We start from the raw sequence: 24,546 nt of genomic DNA, 5'->3' as shown, positions 1-24,546 counted from the left end.
AAGCACTAGCTCTTGTTATGCTTATTTTTGTGTTTCCGTGGTTGCTTTCATATTCTGTGTAAGGACATTTTCTAAGTGTCCTGTGTTAGAGGTTCGCCACTTTTTAAACCATGCAACGTCTTCATTTCTCAATCATTTAGTCAACACGATTTAAATAAAACATAATGCACATAAAAAACAAATGACAAGACTGTATACTGCTCTTATGAACAAACGTTTCTCCTGTTGGTGATATGTGAGGTAGCCCGTACATTATTCGTCAATGCTGCCTAACCGAAAGAACAGGTGCATGTCTGACGCAAATCAAAAGGCTTTGTTCTGAAACTTGTATTTGCTCCGTCTGAGTGCCAACGTTATGTTTAATGCAGAGTTAATATCAATTTAATGCCTGTCATTGCTCTTCTGTATTTTGGCCCTTTGTTAATCTTCTCAATGTCTTCGGATCTAGCAACAGATGCTGTTCTGTCTTAAAAGAGTCTACACGAAGGGGCGGCTTAAGGTGTTAAAGCCAGACACGAATGCAGTGTTAAAATGCTATGTAAAATTAACTCAACAAAATGTAGCCTTATGAATGATTTTAGGTTTGTAATTTACTGTCATCATTGCATTATCATTTTATCACTTAAGAATCAAGACTAGAAAATAAATCGATTCATAAATCTGAAATATGGCCATATGAACATGCATAATTATTGCACATGTGGGCATGCATATTTCCAATTCCACTATTGGTTTGACATTTATTTTAAAGTAACCTATATATGCAAAAATACACTTATGCAATCTAAAACAAATGTGATATGACATTCATAGAAATGCTATTTATGTTTGTTTGGTAAACTACATAAAAGAAAAAGGCCATTTGTGTAGTATTTTGAAATATATGTTGCATATGTACAGTGTGTGACGTTGGACCTGTTCTTATATCAGTAAAAAAAACATTAATGAACCATTAACATACATAGTTTGTGTATAAATACCCTATGTATTGCCATATTAGATTTTTGTATGAAATAATTTTCGATTTATGCTGTTATGAGCTCACCCAGTAGGGATAAATATCTGAATCTGTTTAGCATGCTAGTGTGTGCCTGGAGGAGGGTAGGCACATTTATGTGGATATAATATCTTAGAAATGTGTCTTTAATAGATTTAATTCAGTGCCCGACCAGATGTACTCCCTCTGTTTGGTAAAGAAAAAACAATTGTGCCGCAGGCTTGGAAAGCAGGCAGAAATTAGTTTCGGTCACCAAGGCTAAGCTATATTTGCTGCAAACCATCTGCTTGATAGGTACAATAGAGGGATTTTCAAGTGCAAAGAGAAAGAATGAGTGCTTTGAACGTACAGCAGTCCTCTTGGTTTCCTGAAGGTGATGAGGTGTCTTAATACGACTACCCTGGGCGGTGCTAAATACAATTGATGATAATCTGTGGTCGTATTATTTGATAAAAATAGGAATAATTACATGCTTTCTAACATATGGTCATGTTATTCGCGTGCGTTGATAGATTTTAGAACTTGTTTAAGCAGCAGCCAAAAGTAAAGCTATGGCTGTGGTCAGCATAAAATGGACTTTTAAAAAGTTCTGAAATATTGTCTAAAGATCCAGTATTGCAATCCATTTGTGCAAAGAAGCAACGCCTGGTGCATAATTTCATGTAGATTTACTCGCCGTGTCATCGCTCAGGGCTCACGCGGATATGTCTTCTCCTTTTCTGCCCAAATCAAAGCACACAAGTTGACTCCGCGGGGATAAATGTGAAGGTAGCTGATCGAAAATGACTGGTAAGTGGGACAAATCCTGACAGAGCAGCGGTCAAACGCCATTAGTCACAGGTCTTAGCCCACAGGCTGCGGGATTCACCTCTTTTGGTGCATCTAACAGATGAGAGCGTATGTCCCAATAAAAACCTTACAAGAAGAAATCCTTTTGTTCCCTCTCGGTTTTTCCTCGTTTTATAATTCATTTTATCGGTAGGCGTTGGCCATTTTCCCCCTGCGGTTCAGCATCAATACTTGAAAGGTTGTGCTTTGCCATAGCATATTAAACCTTATCCACGTGTGGCGCAGCGCGTTCTCTGACCCAGCTCCACTCACAATGAAATTCCTCACTCTCTGTAACTCAATGGAAGAAAATGTGTGTGAACTATGAAGCCTTTGAGGGGAAAGTAGCTAATGCTATCTATCTATCTATCTATCTATCTATCTATCTATCTATCTATCTATCTATCTATCTATCTATCTATCTATCTATCTATCTATCTATCTATCTATCTAGGTCGGTCGGTCTGTCGGTCTGTCGGTCTGTCTGTCTGTCTGTCTGTCTGTCTCTTTTGTTTATTAGTAACTTATATTCTTGTAGTTATAGTACATATCATGGCATAAATAGGAGCTGATGCTGATTTAATTCTTAGGGTAAGAGGCAATAAATTCTCAAGAAGTTTTATAAATGCAGTTTATTACATATACGTATTTGACATAAACGGATAATAATCGTTTATGTTTTAAATGGTTGGACAAAAATCATAAAGGTAAAAAATACGTTTCTGATATATTTACTTTGACCTTTATATTTAAAAATAATGAATAGGCTATAAAGTTGGTCTGCTATCAACCATGCTCCAAATGTTCCAATTTTCATTTTATTTTGTATTATTTATTACGTTGGTGATAATTTTTATTTATTGTTTATTTATTAATGGTTGCTCAATTTTGTCTTACCTTTTAAAAAGAATTGTCGTTCGAATCGCTACAAAGTTAACAATTTCTCCGCAATTCGCGAGTGGTTGGGAACGCTGCTGAACTTTGATTGCAATATCTGTTACGTTTGAAACACATTACAATGCTGATGATAATTAATAACATATTAAGCCGAGCTATTTCAAAGTCCCTCCTCACTCTATGGGGGTTTCCCCTTGTAAAGAGCCGTGAAGTCTAATCCAATCTAAAATTGTTTCTTTTTCTGTCCAATCAGGGCGCTAAGATTCTAGAGTAAACGGATCTCACGGGGAGATTTTGGTTGAACTTCATTGTTAGAGCTGTCACCACTGAAAAGGCTTCTCCAGCGGTCCACTATAAAACTTCTGGGAAAGAGGAACAGGCAAGAGCTACTTCAGTCAGCCTCTTGGACACTAAACTACGCAAGCCTCTGCAGTGAGAGTAGCGCCACGTGAATTCTTCGCTTTCATTTTCAACGAAAACGGTGCAATGATGTTTCCAAGTGTTATTGCACCTGCGATGTATCCGCACTTTCTGCGGCCCTCGGCGGCGCTTTCCTTCCCTCCGTCTTTACAGACGGCGTTTGCTACGCACTCTAGTTTCCTCGTGGAGGACCTGTTGCGGATCAGCAGACCAGCAAACTTAATGCACAGGAACATCCCATCTCCAAGTGCATCTCCTCCGGCCACGGGAGCCACAACTCTGAATAACTCCTCTGCAGTCCACGATGTCATGACTACATCATTGTCAAAAAGATCAAGCTCACCACAAACATCGATTTCCAACAACGATCCAAATTACTTGAAATTTGGTGTCAACGCGATTCTTGCGTCAACAACGCGAAACGGTAGGTTTCACTTATGTCATGGCAATGTATAAACTGGCAACTAGATGTTACTGTAAAAGCGTCAGCATGCCTAGATTATTTGTACTGTTTGCACTCATTGTTTAATTTTCCACAACAACAGCAAATAATTTCCATATTTGTCCTTATTGTTTGTTTGATTGTGGTCGCCTTTATTTTGTATAATAGCTTCACCACCACCTTCAGTGCAAGGGATGCACGCGAAAACATTTCCTTTCCCATGTTTTGATGGCTCATTCCACCCATTCATCAGAGCAACATATTTCCCAGGTGGGTCAGCTATTCCTTATATGTTGCAATTATTATAAAGTGCTGAGTAATTTCTTAATTTGTTCAAACTGATGGGTCTTCAGAATCTACTTCCAATGCTGGCATTTGTAGTACATTCTGGAATCAGTCTCGCTAATTTGAGACCCTATTTAGCAAACGCAGTGACTGCTGACATTTTGCACCGCTTCCCTTAATCCACAAATTAGCCGGAATTGCCATGGTCCCAATATAAGGCGGGTCCACTCTTACAAGCAAAACTGTTGGCGTCTCTTCAACGCTGCCTTTTCCCACCGAGCCAGTGTACTTTGTTACTGATTGGCAACAATGCTTTCAGCACCATGACCAATTGGTCAGCTCCCTCTGGGCAGCCACACACAGACCCGTCGTTGACTTAAGCATGCTGCTGATAGGCATTTACCAGTCATGGACTAATTCCCCTATTAGCTTCTATTCAGTGTTTCAATATTCTCACAAGACCACATAGCGTGTGGGGGTCTTTACGGGACGTCCAAGTAAAAGTTTTGGTCTCATGTAGCAGCATGAAAATTGCCTAACAGGGCGAAGTAGTCTTAATTAGGCTACTGTTCTCTAGTGGCAATTTAAATGGATTATGTGGTTTAAAAATACGAATTTAATCTGAATAATTTAATGACTACGACAGTTGTGTTTGCATTTTGGCTAACGCTTAATCTATCACATTTATCTCAAATAAAGCCAATAAAATCTAGGTACGTTTTGAGTTAAGCTTCTTGTCCATCACTCCAATGAATGCGTGCTACAAATAGTCTTTGAAAGTGGCTTATAAAACGTTGTGAGGATCGTGCACTCATTCAGATCGACGATAATAGACTGATTCCTTTCACAGCGGTGTGAATACGTCAACAAAACAACTTGAGCTGTTTGAATGGCTTTTCGTGTCCATTTAATGAAAATATTTGGGGGCAAACATAGTCCCCCGCCATCAGTATTCTCAAAATGTCCCTGGCATGCCGTTGTGTTTAGTTTTTAAGTGTAAATCTCTTTTGTGGCAGTAATATATGGCTTTAGTGGCCTGTCCTAAGCCTTTTTCAGTCAGTTCATTACTACACAATTACCGTCCACGCTTCATTAGCACCTCTATCTTTCACTGGAGCGCTCTGAATGACTGCTCGCCCTTGTTACCATACCAATGCTTTTGGGAACCAAGCAATGTGCTAATTAGCTTTCTCGTTCTGTATCACTCAAACTGACTTGTTTTAAAAATGTCCAACTTTCATTCCAAGCCCAATGACTACTTCCTGTTCTTAGAAAAGATTCGTTGCGCTATCTTTATTTTGAGGGACAGTTGCTAATAATGTCAGTCTAATGGTGACATTTGCCTCTTTTTCTTTAAGCATCGTCTTCAGCAGTCCCTATTCCCGGAACTTTCGCTTGGCCTCTCACAACTCGAGGGAAGCCGAGGAGAGGAATGCTCCGACGGGCCGTATTCTCAGACGTGCAGCGCAAAGCTCTGGAAAAGATGTTCCAGAAACAAAAATACATCAGCAAACCAGACAGAAAGAAACTGGCGACAAAACTTGGCCTCAAAGACTCTCAGGTACGCTCATGTTATCAAAATGTATCGATTCAAACCTTGGTAAATGTCTGGTGTACTTATGTTTCGCTCACTATTTCTCGCCAGGTAAAAATATGGTTCCAAAACCGAAGAATGAAATGGCGTAATTCAAAAGAAAGAGAGCTTCTGTCATCTGGAGGTTGCCGGGAACAAACTTTACCTACGAAAATGAACCCTAACCCCGATTTAAGCGACGTTGGAAAACAGTTTGAAAATGACGTTGCTCTAATAGAAAGCCCGCGCGCGCCTTTCTGCCAGTCTCGCGAGCTCATCCATGACGCAGATTTACATTTCACGCCATCTTCCAACTCCAGCAAGCACTCGGACTTTTCAGAATCAGAGGACGAAGAAATAACCGTGTCATAATCACACTTAACTTAAAAAAAGAAATGTTTTTGTTTGTACTTTGGTTCACACAACGGTAGATGTGTAGGCCTACTTCAACTTGTGAACTTAACTGATAGGGAACATTACAGTTGAAAACGTTTCATTTTGACCTAACTGCTGCGTTTTGGCAGCTTGTATAAATTGTTTTGTATGAATATTTTGTATGAATTTTTATACCAAGGTTATTATACTCTTTCTTGATGATTTTGGATTCTCTTGTCTATAATCTAAAATACGTAGGTGGAACATTTCTAACTTAAAATTCGTATATTATTTTGTATACTGTTGTTTTTTGTAAAGTTGTATATACATGTGAAAAAATATGTTTACAAATTAAAAAATACAAACCAATATTGTCTGGCCTGCAGTAAGCATCCTATTGCATTCGGGTCATTTTTGACAGAGGTAGATACTCATTTTGAAATACCACATATAGTTTTTAGTACGGGAACCAAACTTTGTTACTTTGTCAAGACTCTTAAAATACACATCATACATTTTCTCAATAATTTTGTTTAAGAGATATAACCATTCAATTTGAAATTTTTTGCTTTATTTTTTTGTACATCTATGAATTAGATTTTTTTCTTATAAACACTTCACTTACATTAAGCCTCTTTCCCATACTCTCCCACACACCATTTTGTCTCTCACTGGGACTGTATCTTGTTAACAAACATTCACACACACACAGGGGCACAGTGGGGTGAAAGTTAGTAACGTTTCTAGAGGCCCACAGGTCCAGGGGGGCCCCACAACAATTTCTAAACTATATTTTTGTAATATAAAGGGGCCCTGAGCAATATACACTCATGGGGTCCAGAATACCTTGCTACAGCCCTGCAGACACACATGCCTGTACAAAACTGACATGATTTGTGACATGACACAAATAAACTAAATCAAAGCTACTATGGGCTAAAGGGGATGTGGCAAGATTTTGTTCATGCACACATTTGTCTTAATAGGGCTTGAAAGAGGAAATTGTCCTCATATTACTCTGTAGCCATCTGACACCTAACCAGCTTACAGCACACTCACACATCAACATTTGGCAGTTTATGCAGGTAAATATAATGAATTTTGCTTAAAGACGTAGTAAAGAATTAATGTTTTAAATTTGAGTTGTACAGTTGTTTTGATGAACAATAATACGTTGGTTTAATAACTTTTGACCACCAAGTTCTATTGAGCAGTTATAAGTAATAGAAAAATCATTACAATTACTAGTAATTCTCACATTAGATGTTAATATAAATTGTATACCGTTATATTTAGATATATTTTCATAGAAATGTTGATAAAAAATTATATTTTTTTATGTATCACACTGGTATGTAGTTAATGTTTATTTTAAAATGTCAAAGACACTACACTTTATTATAAAAAAAAAGGGCATATTATTAACTTTTATATTTGCCAGTTAACACGCGAAAAATATAATTATTTTTACATGTAAGAATAGTTAAGAATGTATTAATTACTTACAATATTGTTTTAGATGAAAACCATCGGGTTATGAATCATTTATCCAATTTTTACCAGGTCAAAATTGACCTGAAAATGTAAAAGTTGTATGCAAATTCTGAACGCAATAAGAGGGTTAAATAAAGTTAGGTGATCAGATATACAAACTAACATCAGATCTGATTTTGCCCAAAAAATGAAATATATATTTATATGTGTGTGTATTTGTGTCAGACGATTGTATATGAAATTAACGTGAGTAGACAATTAGTGTTATGGAACCATGTATATATTCAGTGGTATATAAACAAAAGCAATCATTCAAAGACAAAATGCATCACACATTTCTCAGTAGTTTTTTTATGACCAACATTATTAGATTCCAAACCATGAAAATATTGCAGTGGCATTTAAAGCAATAATGTTTAAACACCAACATATAACATTTTCAACGAATAATTCAAAATTTCACCATATTACTTGGTTTCCTTGTGCTTCAATTATTATTTCCCCCAAATTCTAAAACTGTGCAGCAACTGTTTACAATTTACCATTGAATAAATGAATGCAGTTATAGTTGGATAGGAATCAGGAAACTGATCACATTTATTCCAAAAAGGGCCACAGGCGATTACAAAAAATGTTGACTAAACGAACTCTTTACATAAAATATCTAAAAAAAAAACTATATTTTACAGCATACAGAAACCACCAAAAAAAGCAAAATATTTACAAAAATATAATAAAACTGAAAATATACACAAACAAAATCTAAATGAATATTTATAAAATGACCAGCAAATTCCTATGAACACAGTACACATACTATTTTCATATATCGTTTACTATTATCATTTAAACTCTCAATTCATCACACTGACATTGCCAAAAAAGTTGCAGTTTGGATTTAAATAAGCAGATACTTAAGAGCCTATGAATGGATCTTTATTACAGTGATTAATATGTTTCAGCTGGCAACAATTCATTTAACAGTAAATGATGCAGTATGCAGCTTCTCATTTCTTAAACAACCATGTCAGAAAACATATCCCGAGGTCATGGAAAAGATATTACTCTATTTCAAAAGGGGCAAATTGTTGGCCTGTATCAAGCAAAGAAAACAACTAAGGAGATTGCTGATATCACTGGAATTGGGTTAAGAACCCCATCATGCACAGTGCCCAATGTACAAGCCTCTGGAGGCAGTGTTATGATCTGGGGTTGCTTTAGTTGGTCAGGTCCAGACTCAACACTGTTATGCAGCAGTACAATGAAGTGAGTTGTCTACCTGAATGTACTGAATGACCAGGTTATTCTAACAATAGATTTTTTTTCTTCCCTTACGGCACAGGCATATTCTAGGATGACAATGCCACTAGAGTATGCAACTTTTTTCTTGGCCAGGCAGTATAGCTAGATTATTTGGCGGTATCTACCACTGAAGGTCTTCTGCCAAAATAGGTTTCAGAAAACATAAAACAAAACAAGTAAAAGAATGAAAACACTTTTCTGGGTAAAGAAAATGCACTCATCCAAAAAGCAATGCTCAATAACTATTTGGACCACATGCAAATGTATGCCATATTAATACTCCTGAGGGGGCCACTAGACACGCTAACCCCCAATTCAGAGTAAAGCACATCACACGGATCCATGGGCCAGACATTTTGGAATGTATGTATAAATACCCCCAAAAGATTTTCAATATAAACAGCAAATTATATACACAATAGAGGGTCCTTTCTCCCCTCAACATGTATTTTGACTACACATACACTCACATATTATATGCATTTGTCCTTGTCAAGAGGCTGGAGAATTATTCAGAAAAAGGCTGGGAATACAAAAATCTAGAAAAAGTCAGTTTTGGCTTTACTTTGTCCTGATATCAACATGATTTGAATGTGGTACTGCCACTTTACTGGAAAAAATAAAATAAAAGTTGTCTGTGAAGGTTTTCATTCATTCTGACCATCATAGACAGTCCTCAGAGCCATGTGTTTGTGTTCATTTAAATTCTACCAAATAGTGTAACATATTACATTTATGAATGTAAAATATTCTTTGTATTGAACAACATTGCATAGAGAGTATCATTTACTGTATGTAGTTAATATCTTATAAATATTTGACATTACATAAAAAGAGGCACAAAAGAGTCTTTTGGCACATAATGAGCTCACTTTCAAGAAGCGCTTAAATTAGTGTTGATATTTTCAATTCTTTTCCCAACAACCCAGTAAGTTATGCAAGTTACTAACAAGTTCCTGACACTTATTCTATAGTTGCCAAAAAAGCAACCACAATACAGCTCATATTACACTATATCCCATTGTTAGGTCACACAGACCATGCACATTTTGAAGGCTTTAATGTCCTTGATAATTTGTATTTGTAGAAAGTTACAAAAAAGTACAAGTTAGAGATATACAGCCCATCGCAAAGTTGTAAGGCATTGTTATCAAGTTCAGCACCAAAGAGTGCATTAGTCACCCTAGAGATCCATTTCTGAAAGAGTATGATTTTGATTTGTGAGTAGAAACTCGTGAGAGACTCTGAGTTTTAACAAAAGTTTTGAAATAGATAACTTTGATTCTAAACTTTGAAACATACAAGGAATATTGGTGGCATTACATCTTAGTTCTTGAGATTATTTACTCTGGAACTGTAATTTAACTTGAGAATTAAAAAATGTTGCTATAAAACTGTTTGCAAGGTGTTGCATCATTTCATCAAGGTGGTGAAGTCCTCCTTATAGAACAACTTATACTGCCATCTTGTGTCAATTTCAGAAAAGACACTTAAAAGATAGATGACTCAAAAATTAAAATTCAGTTATAATTTACTCCTCATGTTGTACCAAACATGCATGACTTTCTTTCTTTCTGTGTAAAACAAAATTAGATGTTAGGCATAATGTTATTCTCAGTCCCCATTCACTTTCATATATATATATATATATATATATATATATATATATATATATATATATATATATATATATATAAAAAGATGCAATAAAAGTGAATGGGGACTGAGGCTAAACTTCTGCTTCACTTCTAATTTAGTGCTCCATGAAAACAAGCCACGGGGGTTTGGAACAAAATGAATGAATTATGACAACTTTACTTTTTGGGGTGAATTAACCCTTTTAATTCTCAAGTCTGATGTTTTGGAATGTTGAGCTCTCATAAAAAGATGCACAGTTGTAAAATAAAAACAAAAAAGCTTTTTGGGGGAAAAGATTACTTTCATTTCAGTTGATGTGGATTCATTAGTGCTTGTGTGATTTTTCACCTTGATTTTCAGGGAATTTCGGGGTTACCAGCACCCTGTAATTCCATCCAAAAGCCATTAAAAGGAGTCCTAGTCTCATATTTGATGTTTTAAAGTGTTGTTCACAGTGTAGATTCTAATGAAGAGTCCAGCACATCATCTTGGTGACTGTTACTGTCGTAGCTCTCAGTGCCTGTGCAGGGAGCCGTCTCCTTTAGTCTCATTAACATATTCATCTGTGGTGATGGGAAAGGGTCAAAAGGTTATTTAGCATTTATGATGTCAATCACACACACACACACACACACACACACACACACACACACACACACACACACACACACACACACACACACACAAAGACAAAGACACACACACACACACGTTGTGTTTCCATGTTTTATGGGGACTTTCCATAGACATAATGGTTTTTATACTGTACAAACTTTATATTCTATCCCCTAAACCTAACCCTACCCCTAAACCTAACCCTCACAGAAAACCTTCTGCATTTTTACATTTTCAAAAAACATAATTTAGTATGATTTATAAGCTGTTTTCCTCATGGGGACCGACAAAATGTCCCCACAAGGTCAAACATTTCGGGTTTTACTATCCTTATGGGGACATTTGGTCCCCACAAAGTGATAAATACACGCTCACACACAAACAGTTCCAATCCCGTATGACTTTCTTCCATAGAACACAAAAGGAGATGTTAGGCTGAACGTTAAGCCTCAGTCACCATTCACTTGTATGCAGGGGAAAACTATACAATGAAAGTAAATGGTGACTGAGGCTATCAGTCGCTAACATTCTGTCTAACATCTCCTTTTGCATTCCATGAAAGAAAGAATGTCAAGCACATTTGAATTGACATGAGGGGGAGTAAATTATGACTTTATTATAAAATAACATTTTGTTCAATAATCTAAAGGAGTATCGATGAAATCTTACCAGTGGGTCTTCCTCTGATTTGACCTGAGAAGGCTGCTTGCCTGGGCTGCCCTCTTGTGAGAGAGAGTATCCATCGAACCCCACGTCCTCTGGCCTAAGGCGTAGTAGAGAATGCCATTCATGCTGCTGTGGACCTGCCAACCATGGAAAACTATCTATCACCCACTTAGCCGGGTCCTCCCACGCTGCCTTACGCCCATATATCTGCAGAACATGCATGGAAAATGTTCACTTAAAAAGCAGGGTTTAATTGTTAGCTTTAGAATGCAGGTCAGTATTGGTATTGCAACAAATACAAGATATGAAAGAAGGCGGCCATACCTGTAATCCTTCTCTAACAGCCTCCAGTATATAGGGGATGATGGAGTAGTTCCATAAGTCAGTGAACCACACCCTCGAGCCCTCAACGTCCATCGGACAGGACAGAAAGAGTCGGGGCCCTGTGGTGGACAAATGGGGAGGTTCATGTCTAAGAAGGTGCAATATTTGAAAGAAATGGCTCACTCAATAATGATCCATAATTTGCTCACCCTCATATAGTTCCAAACCCATATGACTTTCTTTCTTTCATCCTATGACTTAGATCTTTGGTTATTTCTCACAAAAACCTATTGGATGCCTTCAGGAGACTTGGAATATGATACTTTTAGGTCATTTTTAAACTTTAAAGTGAGTCCCTATCAACTGATATTGTAATGAAAAGACTGACCAGAATAGTCATAAAAATATTTATGCGTATGTGTTCTGCATACGAAAGAAAGTCAGATGGGTTTGGAATGACATGTGAGTAAATTGACCTAAATTTCATTTTTGGGTGAACTATCCCTGTGAGTCAGAAATCAGTGAAATTACAATATTTACAGTATATAGACTCTACATTATATTTTAAATAGAAATAATTATGTTTTTGAATAAGAAATATGTTTTGGTTCAAATCAGCAGAATCTGAGACAATTTTAGCAAGCATTTGGTTGCTCTCATGTGATTGGCTGTGGCCTAACTCACCAATTGTGACATCAGAAGAACTGTGTGTTTCCAGAAAGCGGTTCAGATGATGGCAGACACATGGGATCCACTCGATAATTTTAACTAGCTCCCCGTTCCTAACACGACTGCTGATCTCTGTCTCTAGAAGTTTCCGCCGCAGGAACCGACCCAGAAAGCCTTTCACTGGTTCAGTATGATTGGCACATAAAACCCATCTGGAAAAAAAATGACCTTTTCACCTCTACACATGCAGTGCTACTTAGTAAAATATTACATGTAATCTGGATTATGTAATTAGGTTACAAAAATCAAGCACTTGTAATTAGATTACATTTGATAACATTCATTATCAGATTAGAGTTACTTTTTTATTAGTTAATATTTGATTATAAATTAATCAGGCAATGGCAGTTTATTGTTCATGATTTAATGATCCCCCTAATGCTGCTTCTTTTTTAATCTTTAAAAAATATTTTTTCAATGTTTCACCCTAAATCAGCCTAATGGTGATATATTTTTTGGTAAGTCTTCAAATCTTCTTTTTGTTGGTAATAAAGAATGGAATATATTTGATAATAATAACATTTTCATATATTTTCATCCTCTTTGTATTTTTATGTCAAAATGGTACAAGAATATTCTACCAAAAAAATCTGAACTAATCCAAAAGTGATCAGATTATATTAACCTAACATGTAATCCAAAAGATTACATTACTGATTAAAAATGTAGTCATGTAATTTGTAAACAGTACCACATTACAATACCCAGCACTGTACACATGTATGACACAGTCCAGCAAAAAAAATTTTTGCGGAAATGCATGATAAGATACTTGAAAGAGCTCTCTTGTGGAGACTGTCGGTATAGCAACCACCATGTATGATGCTTGCATTTATGCATTGCAATAATCATTTTCTTACAAAACATTTCCAGTAAAAATATCTAAACATCCTTAAAACAAGTAAAATTTACTTGAGAAGCAAAATTACATAAGACATTAAGTCTTGTTTTCATAGAAATCCAATAACATTTAGTGAGGTTAATGCTTAAAACAATAATCAATTATTTGCCAATGGGGTAAGACAAAAGTTTTACATTTATCTTGTTTCAAGGATGTTTAGAAATTTCTAATGGAAAACAAGAAAATATATTTTTCCTAAATGGATCACATTTTATCAATAGAATTGTACACACATACACAATGCATGGCTATCAGTAGTATCACACGATAAACAGAATGAAATGGTACCTGAAATTATGATGAAGCTGTAGATTTGGAGTGGGTGCTGTTGTTTGATTCATGGTTCCAATGATATAAGGACTGTGAGAAAGCAATTCAATTTATACATTAGCGTGAAACAAAAAATGTGCTCAGCTTTTGTACAGTTAGAACATTGGGATGAACTGTCAGGTGCATAACTCACCACTGATGTTGCTTGCAGTTAAGCAGGCCGTTAAAAATCTCACCCAGTGAACTGACACGGTGCAGGTTGTCTAGAATGAGCACCACTGGCATGTTCACAGACTGTACACTGCTTTTATACTGCTCAGCAAGATTAGACAAATACTGCTTCAGCTCCTGTATTGAACAACACACATTGTCCATTCTTACAGGTACCTTCAAATTGACTTTATGCTCAAACTTATTAGAGAGGTTTCAGTGGCTAAAAAATGAAATCTAGCTGTGTTTGTTGTGTAAACATTTTTAAAATAATTAATTGCATTCTATGGAATGAATCCCAAACTGCTGACGTTGCAAATTAGTAACTGAAAATTAAGTATTCTTGTTTTATAAATTATATGTAGCCACAAGACATCAAAACTGTAAGTGCCTAAACAGGATGATTTATATATATATATATATATATATATATATATATATATATATATATATATATATATATATATATACACTCACCTAAAGGATTATTAGGAACACATTTTCAATTTCTCATTAATGCAATTATCTAATCAACCAATCACATGGCAGTTGCTTCAATGCATTTAGGGGTGTGGTCCTGGTCAAGACAATCTCCTGAACTCCAAACTGAATGTCAGAATGGGAAAGAAAGGTGATTTAAGCAATTTTGAGCGTGGCATGGTTGTTGGTGCCAGACGGGCCGGTCTGAGTATTTCACAATCTGCTCAGTTACTGGGATTTTCACGCACAATCATTTCTAGGGTTTACAAAGAATGGTGTGAAAAGGGAAAAACGTCCAGTATGCGGCAGTCCTGTGGGCGAAAATGCCTTGTTGATGCTAGAGGTCAGAGGAGAATGGGCCGACAGATTCAAGCTGATAGAAGAGCAACTTTGCCTGAAATAACCACTCGTTACAACCGAGGTATGCAGCAAACCATTTGTGAAGCCACAACATGCACAACCTTGAGGCGGATGGGCTACAACAGCAGAAGACCCCACCGAGTACCACTCATCTCCACTACAAATAGTAAAAAGAGGCTACAATTTGCAAGAGCTCACCAAAATTGGACAGTTGAAGACTGGAAAAATGTTGCCTGGTCTGATGAGTCTCGATTTCTGTTGAGACATTCAGATGGTAGAGTCAGAATTTGGCATAAACCGAATGAGAACATGGATCCATCATGCCTTGTTACCACTGTGCAGGCTGGTGGTGGTGGTGTAATGGTGTGGGGGATGTTTTCTTGGCACACTTTAGGCCCCTTAGTGCCAATTGGGCATCGTTTAAATGCCACGGCCTACCTGAGCATTGTTTCTGACCATGTCCATCCCTTTATGGCCACCATGTACCCATCCTCTGATGGCTACTTCCAGCAGGATAATGCACCATGTCACAAAGCTCAAATCGTTTCAAATTGGTTTCTTGAACATGACAATGAGTTCACTGTACTAAAATGGCCCCCACAGTCACCAGATCTCAACCCAATAGAGCATCTTTGGGATGTGGTGGAACGGGAGCTTCGTGCCCTGGATGTGCATCCCACAAATCTCCATCAACTGCAAGATGCTATCCTATCAATATGGGCCAACATTTCTAAAGAATGCTTTCAGCACTTTGTTGAATCAATGCCACGTAGAATTAAGGCAGTTCTGAAGGCGAAAGGGGGTCAAACACAGTATTAGTATGGTGTTCCTAATGATCCTTTAGGTGAGTGTATATATATATATATATATAAAATCAACATTATGCCACAAAAGCTGCCAACTGAGCTTAACTTGTTTTGAAACCCAAACACACTTGTTTTTAAGTACTACATCACCGAGCTAAATGGTTCTACTGACCTTAGTTGTTTTGTTATCTACATTGAAGGTGGTGATGGCTTGATGTTCCAGCTGCTTTCCCTCTTTTAGGACCATGTATTCAGCTAGTCTGCTAGCCAGAAAGCTCTTCCCTGTACCAGAGGGCCCTGAAAAGATGATTCGTCTGTGCTCCACAAGTTGAGAGATGTATCGCTGCAAAACAGGCTTTGGAATGAGGGTCTCAAACGCCAAACTGTCCTGGCTGTCGATGGACATGTCTGCAGAGGTAGGTTTGGATCACTGGTATGAATATGCAAGGAAAAAATCTGCACAGGTTCTTGTTTTGTTCTGTATGACAACTACAAAAAACCTGTCACTTTCCATGTATGCATTTTCATATGCATCTTCTCATAACACCATATGAAATTTGAAAAATTCTATGAAAGCTAGAAGAACAAAGGAAGAAAAAAGAACAATTTCAGTGTCAGATCAGTATCTTCTTAATACCTTTCAACTGGACAGAGATGGTATCACTTTCTCCCACAAGATAACCGCATGGCAGAAGTTCTGGTGTATCTGCATCACTGGTGCGATGAACATCTCCAATGCTGTACCCCATCACACTGTCTGTGTTCAAACCCAACTGAGTTACAGGGTCCACATAGATGATGTATTCCTATTGGAGAGACAGATGTTTTCAAACGTAAAATAGAATTACCATTGTGAAGATGCCTTTCATAAGATACAGTACACAAAAAAAAATAATAATAATTAAAATATAGATATAATGTATATAAACATTAATTTGTCTTTTTTTTTTACTTGTTTTCCAGTTAGATTATTTAAATAATTTTTAAGATAAGATCAATTTCCTTAAAAAGGCAACACTGCATAATATATTTAGACTTGTTTTCAGAGAATTTATCTTAAAAATAAGTGTGTTTTGTACTTAGTGCACTGGCAGAAACAAGTCTGCAAGTACAGTAAAACAAAATAAACTTCTTTACAAGATATATTCACTGAAAATAAGTATAAATATATTTAGATCATTTTGTTTCTCAAGTTAATTTATCTTGTTTTTAGGATTTTTATATATTCTTCCTGACAAAAAAACAAAAAAACATAGGATTTTTGCAGTGTAACTGCTGAAACGATCAGTAAACTTCCATGTACCTTAAAAAGGCGTCTGACTACGCCATCTAGGACGTCCCATTTGGTTTTTCCACTGACACCAATGCAGCCCAGCAAGAACTGGCAAGGCCTGCACTCCTGCCAATAGCAGAACAAAGAGGTGCTTGAAGTAAAACTGATGTGATCATTGAGTGATCTTTGCTAATGGAACTAATTAATTAATTGAGGGAAATGCCTTGAGTCTTACCTCTTTCCATTCTGGATCTTTCCCCAGACTGACCACAACTTTAACATGTTGTCCCTCTTTCCAGGAACTTCCGTCTCCATTGTCCTCCAACAACATATCTAAAGTCAGCACATAATGCAAGAGTTAATAATGCTTGAAAAGATTATATGTGTATACAGTGCATTCAGAAAGTATTCAGACCCTTTAATTATTTTTTTCACATTTTGTTATGTTGCAGACTTATGCTAAATGCTTTAAATTATATATTTTTCAGATCAATCTACATTTTATACCCCATAATGACATAGTAATAACCTGATTTTATTTTTAAATTTGCAATTTTATTAGAAAGAAAAAACTGAAATATCACTGTAGAGCGGAGGAGGGCGGGGCCAGGCTGGAACAACGCACGCCCAGTCCCAAATCAGCCTGATGGGGGCACGCAAGGCATAAAGACAGCCGGTGACGACGGTTCGAGAGAGAGAATTACAGGCAGCTGCTCTGTGTGTTTATGTTTGTGTGTTTTTGGTTCGGTTTATTATTAAAACTATTATTTATATTGTCAAGCCTGTTCTCACCTCCTCCTTTCCATTGTTCCCCTTACAATCATTGACATAAGTATTCAGATCATTTGCTATGAGACTTGAAATGTAGCTCAGGTGCATCCCATTTCTCTGGATCATCTTTGTGATGATCCTACACCAGGAGACCGCCTGTGGCAAATTCAATTGATTTGGAAAGGCACACACCTGTCTATATAAGGTCTCACAGCTGAGAATGCATATCAGAGCAAAAACCAAGCCAAGAGTTCAAAGGAACTGCCTGCAGAGCTCAGAGACAGTATTGTGTTGAGGCACTGATCTGGGGAAGGCTACAAATACATTTTGGCTGCCAAGAGCACAGTGGCCTCCATATGTCTGAAATGGAAGAAGTTTGGAACAACCAGGACTCTTCCTAGAGCTAGCCGCCTGGACAAACTGAGCAATCTAGGGAGAAGGGCCTTGGTAAGAGAGGTGACCAAGAACACCATGGTCACTCTGGTTGAGCTCCGGAGATCATGTGTGGAGATGGGAGAAACTTGCAGAAGGACAACATCACTCCAACAATCCACTGATCTGGGCTTTATAGCAGAGAACCCAATCGAACATCTCTGGAGAGAGAAGAAAATGGCTGTCCACCGATGGTCCCCATCAAACCTGACAGAGCTTAAGATGATCTTCAGAGAAGAATGGCAGAAAATCCCCAAATCCAGGTATGCAAAGCTTATCGTATCATACCCAAAAAGACTTGAGTCTGTAATCGCTACCAAAGGTGCTTCAACTAAGTACTGAGTTAAGGGTCTGAATACTTTTTTTAATACAATGTGATATTTTTTTAAAAAGTTTTTTCTTTTTAATACATTTGCAAAGTTACCAAACATCTGTTTTTTGCTGTACTGTATATGTAGTACTGTGCAAAAGTTTTAGATTTAGCACTTCAGTTGTTTCACAAAAACATATGTCTTAAGATGGTTATTTATATCTTACGTCTTATAAAAATACGTTTTAGACTCCCAAACATTACATTTGCAAATAGAAAGATTAGAATAGAAGAACAGGGCACTCTGCAAGAGATGGCATTGCCCCCATAGAGCCCCCCACACACGTCTGGCCACCATTTTTGCACAGTACTGTATATACACATATGGATTTTTATTTGTGTGTGTGTATATATATATATATATATATATATATATATATACACATACACTCTTTAAATAGTCTTTCATACCTAGGCTGGTGGATTCTGTGAGGCTCAGTTGAGAGGAAAGTCCTACAGATGAAGGGGAGATGGACATCTGAGAAGGAGCTCTGCCACTGCTGCCATGACTCTCCATTTTTAATCGGTCATTCTCCAATTTCAGTCTCTGAATCTCAATCTGTCAGTATAAAATTAATTAAGTGACACCTCCACAAAGTTAAGTAATCCACAATTGATGTTCTGTTTGAGCAGATGCTCACTTGCATACGATTCATGGACTCTCGCAGCTGGTCAAGTTGGTGGGCGGAGCTGAGAGCTTCCAACCTGATGTCTGTCAGTTTCATTTCTTTATCACGCAGTTCACTGCGTAAATGCATAAGAGTTTCTGCCTCATTGTCTGTGCATTCGGATGTCCTGTGAGAAAATATATACAATATCAAACATAAAAGGAAAACAAAAATGATTGCTTTGAAATGCATCAGTAAAAACAAAAGGAAAACAAAAATGATTGCTTTGAAATACATTTTGTAAAAAAAAAAAAAAAATCACAAACCATCAGATCATGATGTTTCATGATCATGATACATTTTCCATCAGTGCACTATAGAAGTAAGTGTATGAAGACATCCACTCATAAATTGCAGCAATACTTAATTATTTATAAATGAGGACACACAGTGCTTTTTTTAGTTAATTGGGATTGGCAATGATAGTGTTGAAAGGCAAAATTGTAGTCACTGGTTGAACATCAACACATTGCATTGTGTTCTGAGAGATTATCATCAAAGATTATTAAATATCAGTACGGTTTGTGCCATTCTTTATTACCGTGCTAGAGAGGCAGACCTCATGGACGTGCTGCTACAGCCCCAGCCACGCCCGTGTACAGGCAGGGAGGACTGTTGAGGACTATGAACATACACATACTGTATATGAACGATGAGAAAAATTCAGTGTGCTGCATGTTGCACTGGATATTTCTAAAGTGCTATATCTGACTGTGCCATTCACACTGAGTTACTTGGTAGCAACATAAAGTTTAGGTGTGGGTTAAACAAACCTTAGTTTAAAAAAGTGGATTATTTTCCAAAAACACAACCCAGTCCTAGACTAAATTACATTGTAAATGGTGCTTGTCTATTATAAATCCATCCTCGGTCTAAGGATTTCCAGAAAACCAAATTCATCTGTAGACTCCTGCTTAGGGGCCTGCTACCTGATCTGAGCCCAGTGGGTTTTTACAAGTATGTGGGTTTGTTTGGGTTCTCTGGCTTTACTAACAGGTGAAAAAGGGTGAGTATGAGAGAGATGAAGTCAGAGGTGCTTACAGGGAGTTAGAGTGGGAGTTGTGTATCATGGTTGAGGAGACCGTTGAGCCGCTATAGGGCAGTTTGGGTGAAGACGGCAGAGAGGAGTCCGTCATCTCCTCAATGTCAGAGTGAGAGGAGGATGATTTGGGAGACTTTTTCTTTCCAAAAGCTTGTTTAAAGGAGCTCCGCAGCTGTGAGGAAGGAAACAAAGATGTTACTATGAACACTTCAACATTGTGTGTTGGCAGTGACTACCATCCCTTTTTTCAAATGGATATTAAAGCAGAAACCGAGCTTGATTTGAAGAAGTTTATCCAATCTTACCTCAAACACCTATACCATGACATGAAAGCACAGGGAAAATCATAAAAAAATATTTCAACACACCAAATCTAACTAAAAACACAATCGCTTTAAGTTAGTCAAGTACACGTTAAATGCGATTTGGATCCAGTTTATGATAACCATGATAAATTCTTAAAGGAGCACTCAGTAAAATTGTGTTTATCTTTTTATGTGTAAATAATTTTAAACACATTTATTAACATCGCTTTTTTTTATCCCCCTTTCTCCCAAATTTGGAATGCCCAATTCCCACTGCTTAGTAGGTCCTCGTGGTGGCGCGGTTACTCAACTCAATCCGGGTGGTGGAGGACAAATCTCAATTGTCTCCACTTCTAAGACAGTCAATCCGTGCATCTTATCACGTGGCTTGCTGTGCATGACACCGCTGAGACTCACAGCATGTGGAGGCTCATGCTATTCTCTGCGATCCACGCACAACTTAACACCCCATTGAGAGCGAGAACCCCTAATCGTGGCCACGAGGAAGTTACGATTTGGTTGCCAATTTGGTTGCTTAGGAGACCTGGCTGGAGTCACTTAGCACGCCCTGGATTCGAACTTGCAACTCCAGGGGTGGTAGTCATTGTCAATACTCGCTGAGCTACCCAGGCCCCACTGAGCGCACCTTTGAAGAAAACCAACATCTAAATGCAACAGAAGGAATCCGAATATTTTAGCACTACAAAAATGGAAAATGTTAGGGACAAATGAACACAACAATCTGTTGTACTTCATCTATGATATAGACACTTCCTTGACTACAGTATGAACTACAGTAGTTTCAGGTCATTTAATCTACATGTCCAAAAACAACACCACAACAACAGGGACAGCAGAGCATACATATTTATCCTGTGCTTTCCCTCCAACGCATGATACATCCTGAATGCAAGAAGACAAAGTAATTTATGACATTGCTAAAATAAACTTTTATTCTACACTTTATAAACAAACATCAACCTACAATTCGTCAAACACTGTTTACTGCACTTGACAAGCCCAGAGTGATGCAGGAAACTTTGGTCCCTCATTGCATTATAATTAATTTTACAAATTAATATTGTGATTTGTTTGTCACATGCAGCAACAGAGATACAACAGAATGTGACACATTTTCTTTAATATGGTATTATTCACCTTTCCTCCTGAACACGTAGACTGATAACAGAAATGGTGAGAGTCAGTATTTGAAACATCAGGATTGCTATCATATTTAAAACGATTAATCCAATGAAGGTAAACTAATAACATCGAGCCTAAATGAGAAAGTTCACCAAAAAAGACATTTCTGACATTATTTACTCAGCTTTATATTGTTCCAAAACTTGTTTCACTTTATTTCCTCCGTTGAGCACAAAAGAAGATGTTAGGCAGAATGTTAGCCTCAGTCAACCATTCGCTTGCATTGTATGGAAAAAATAAATAATAAAAGTATAGGGTGACTGAGGCTAACATTCTGCCTAACATCTGTTTTTGTGTTCCAAGGAGGACAGAAAGTCTTGCAAGTTTGAAACAACATGAGGGTGACTAAACAATTACAGAATTTTCATTTTTGGGTGAAATATTCCTTTAACGTAAATTAAACAGAGTTCAACCTGCTCAGTCTTTGTAAGAACAATCATTTATGAGAAGAGAAGGTATTTTGGGAATTGTGATTGCACTTGAGACTCACCCAGTTTTTCTTCTTCTTATTGTTCTTAGCATCAAGCTCTAGGTTGCTGCCAATGCTTGAGTGGCTGGTAGCGCTGGTCATGCTGGAGACACTGTCTGTGGAGGGTTGCCTGTGGAACCGCAAATCTTGTTGGGACTGAGGTGACCCGTTAATGGAGTCTAGAGAGACTGAGAAGGGAAACATGTAGCATACAATAAATGCATACAATGCAGGCAATAAATGTGGTTACTTTTTACTTTATTGTACGTATCCAAAAGTTCTTACCTTTGCGATTTGGGTCTGATGTGTTAATGGCTCCATTGATGGTGGCTTGAGTTACTGTGTTCTGCTTTTTAAGGAGCTCAATGGTTTTCCTCAACTCATTCAGCTCTGTGTCCTGTAGAAAAGCATACAGTGATGTGAAAACTTTGTGGGGACTTCCCTAACCCTCCACCTATCCCTAAGTGTATTTGTATATTTGTGAGGATTTGTTATGCTAAATTCGTTCTTAGATCCTTTTTGAAGCTATTTTCCTCACAGAGATGTCATCCATCCATCCATCTATCTATATTTTATGTATGAGTTATTTGTCCAAATGAGGACATCCCTGGATGTCCCCAAAGTACAAATACACATACAGAACACACACATTTACCTTCTGTTCTGCTGTTGTTGTCAGGCTCTGCAGCCGGATGGTCATGTTTCCTAAGCTTTGTTCAAAAGCTGCCACAAGGTGAGCCTGGGGACACACACAATTTCACTCTCAAAATAAATATGTTTGGACAAAGACCTAAAAGCAGTATTTGAATTAAACCTGATGTTGCGTAGCCAACAAAAGTGTTATGATTTTTTTCACAAAAATGTGGGTTGCAACTTGTCAGTAATGCATCCCAAAGTGCCAACTATATCTGTGCAACTTCGCACTCTGATGAAGACATGCTGTGGCATGAACTCAGCTTCTAAAGCCGGCATCTAGAAAATAGAGAATCTGACACAAGCTCTATTCATTATCACTGCAAAATGAAACACCTCAAGTCCACTACATGCAAATGAGACCAGGAAGAAGAAAATATTCCATGTCAAAATGTAGTATATTATTAGATTGATAAGGACTGGAGATGAAACAAGACATTTGTTCTTCACTTTTAACTGCAAGTGAGATGCATCTTGACAATATGACATAATGCATACAAGACACCCATACAGGTTACTTGATTAACCTTTTGGAGTATGTATATGGAAAACCACAGCTTCACAAAAGACAGTTACAATTGGTAACTCATCAAATGTTCATAAAACAACAGGAGATTAATCAAGAGCCCAAACCAACAAACAAAATCCTCAAACTAAAGAGAATCATTACAAACCCCCTCAATTTACAAGTTGTTTGCAAAACAAAACAAAACAAAACAAAAAAAAAACCCCACTAAACCATAACAAAACAAACCAAACTGAAAAGCAAAACACCAAAAAACAAAACACTAAATAGACAAAAAATGCGAAGCGCAAGCATTAGTGGAACAGAGTAGCAAGACTGAGATCTTGTAGCCAAAATCTGCTCAGCCCACTTCACTAACTTCCTGTTTCCTCCATTTGTTCTGATTCTGTGAGGCGAAACCACGGCTCTTGCTGCATCTAAGAGACTTTGGCTTAGTCCTCTCACGGACCCTCCTCAGAGATGGGTAATGATTCAGAGGGTGCCAAATCACTGGCCCAGGTTGACTGGGGTTAGCCTTTCCTGTCAACATCTCTCTTGTTTCTCTGAGTTGGCAAACGTTAATCGCACACCGATACACTCAGGACGACGTGTTCCTCAGATGGAGCCTCCAAGAATGAGCAAATACTCTCACACATAACAACAATCGTATCCCACACTATGTGCAACATGAGCCAATAATCGGGGAACTAGAGACCTGATCTGAATGATTTCCATTGTCAGAGGTTTGTGTTTGTGCATGTGCTATTTCAAACAATACCCTTAATAAAGCTCCCACAAATTGTTTGTGTCCTAGCAAGTTAGTATTCAGAGCACCCTGTGTTTCAGGTGTGTATGTGGATGTTAAATGCTTTGATAGGTTTCACAGAAGGGCAAAAGCCTCTAGCTTGAAGCCTGTATGGGAGCTGACAGATAGATAGGGGCTTGAGGATGTGACGATTAATTTTGTTGGCCCATGTGGGCTGTCATGTTTGTTTTTAATGAGCGAATAATTCCTCTTACAGGTTTATCACACACACCCATTTACACACTGTCTAGATGTGCTGCAGGCAGCTGGTAAAATTTCAAAACAGACAAAAGGCTAACTGAATCATTCTTTAAACAGCTGGTACAAAACTCAAAATTACACCACAATGCAAAATCCAATATGACGCAGTTCTATAACTACTAACCGCATCTTTGATA

General features: G+C 37.5%; 2 protein-coding genes across 2 annotated transcripts in view; one reads left to right on the top strand and one right to left on the bottom strand.

Annotated features, from left to right (window-relative positions):
* Positions 1-3,103: 3,103 nt before the first annotated feature.
* Positions 3,104-6,069, top strand: dbx1b (developing brain homeobox 1b). The gene is made up of 4 exons (XM_052120232.1): positions 3,104-3,566; positions 3,753-3,854; positions 5,228-5,430; positions 5,515-6,069. Exons 1-4 carry the CDS (start codon positions 3,209-3,211, stop codon positions 5,812-5,814), a joined length of 963 nt encoding a protein of 320 aa, XP_051976192.1. The 5' UTR covers positions 3,104-3,208; the 3' UTR covers positions 5,815-6,069.
* Positions 6,070-10,322: 4,253 nt separating this feature from the next.
* nav2b (neuron navigator 2b) overlaps positions 10,323-24,546 on the bottom strand; it is a 51,816-nt gene continuing 37,592 nt past the window's right edge. The window contains exons 12-27 of the mRNA XM_052119920.1: positions 22,801-22,884; positions 22,413-22,542; positions 22,167-22,324; positions 20,168-20,340; positions 19,100-19,253; positions 18,870-19,017; positions 17,121-17,218; positions 16,916-17,011; positions 16,250-16,418; positions 15,785-16,020; positions 13,950-14,104; positions 13,775-13,846; positions 12,541-12,737; positions 11,857-11,975; positions 11,536-11,739; positions 10,323-10,814 (exon numbers count right to left, since the gene is read on the bottom strand). Coding sequence (XP_051975880.1) covers positions 10,701-10,814; positions 11,536-11,739; positions 11,857-11,975; positions 12,541-12,737; positions 13,775-13,846; positions 13,950-14,104; positions 15,785-16,020; positions 16,250-16,418; positions 16,916-17,011; positions 17,121-17,218; positions 18,870-19,017; positions 19,100-19,253; positions 20,168-20,340; positions 22,167-22,324; positions 22,413-22,542; positions 22,801-22,884 — 2,307 coding nt within the window. The 3' untranslated portion in view covers positions 10,323-10,700. The remainder of the gene's footprint in view (positions 10,815-11,535; positions 11,740-11,856; positions 11,976-12,540; positions 12,738-13,774; positions 13,847-13,949; positions 14,105-15,784; positions 16,021-16,249; positions 16,419-16,915; positions 17,012-17,120; positions 17,219-18,869; positions 19,018-19,099; positions 19,254-20,167; positions 20,341-22,166; positions 22,325-22,412; positions 22,543-22,800; positions 22,885-24,546) is intronic.

Source organism: Xyrauchen texanus, chromosome 46 (genome assembly GCF_025860055.1).
Source record: "Xyrauchen texanus isolate HMW12.3.18 chromosome 46, RBS_HiC_50CHRs, whole genome shotgun sequence".
Classification (NCBI taxonomy): domain Eukaryota; kingdom Metazoa; phylum Chordata; class Actinopteri; order Cypriniformes; family Catostomidae; genus Xyrauchen; species Xyrauchen texanus.
This window is presented reverse-complemented; position numbering and strand designations above follow the sequence as displayed.

Bases quoted from the DNA above. Each gene is read 5' to 3' on its own strand.
- dbx1b (XM_052120232.1), top strand. From the start codon at position 3,209: ATGATGTTTCCAAGTGTTATTGCACCTGCGATGTATCCGCACTTTCTG. The intron at 3,567-3,752 runs GTAGGTTTCACT...TTTGTATAATAG, and splicing joins TGCGTCAACAACGCGAAACG to CTTCACCACCACCTTCAGTG. The intron at 3,855-5,227 runs GTGGGTCAGCTA...TTTTTCTTTAAG, and splicing joins CAGAGCAACATATTTCCCAG to CATCGTCTTCAGCAGTCCCT.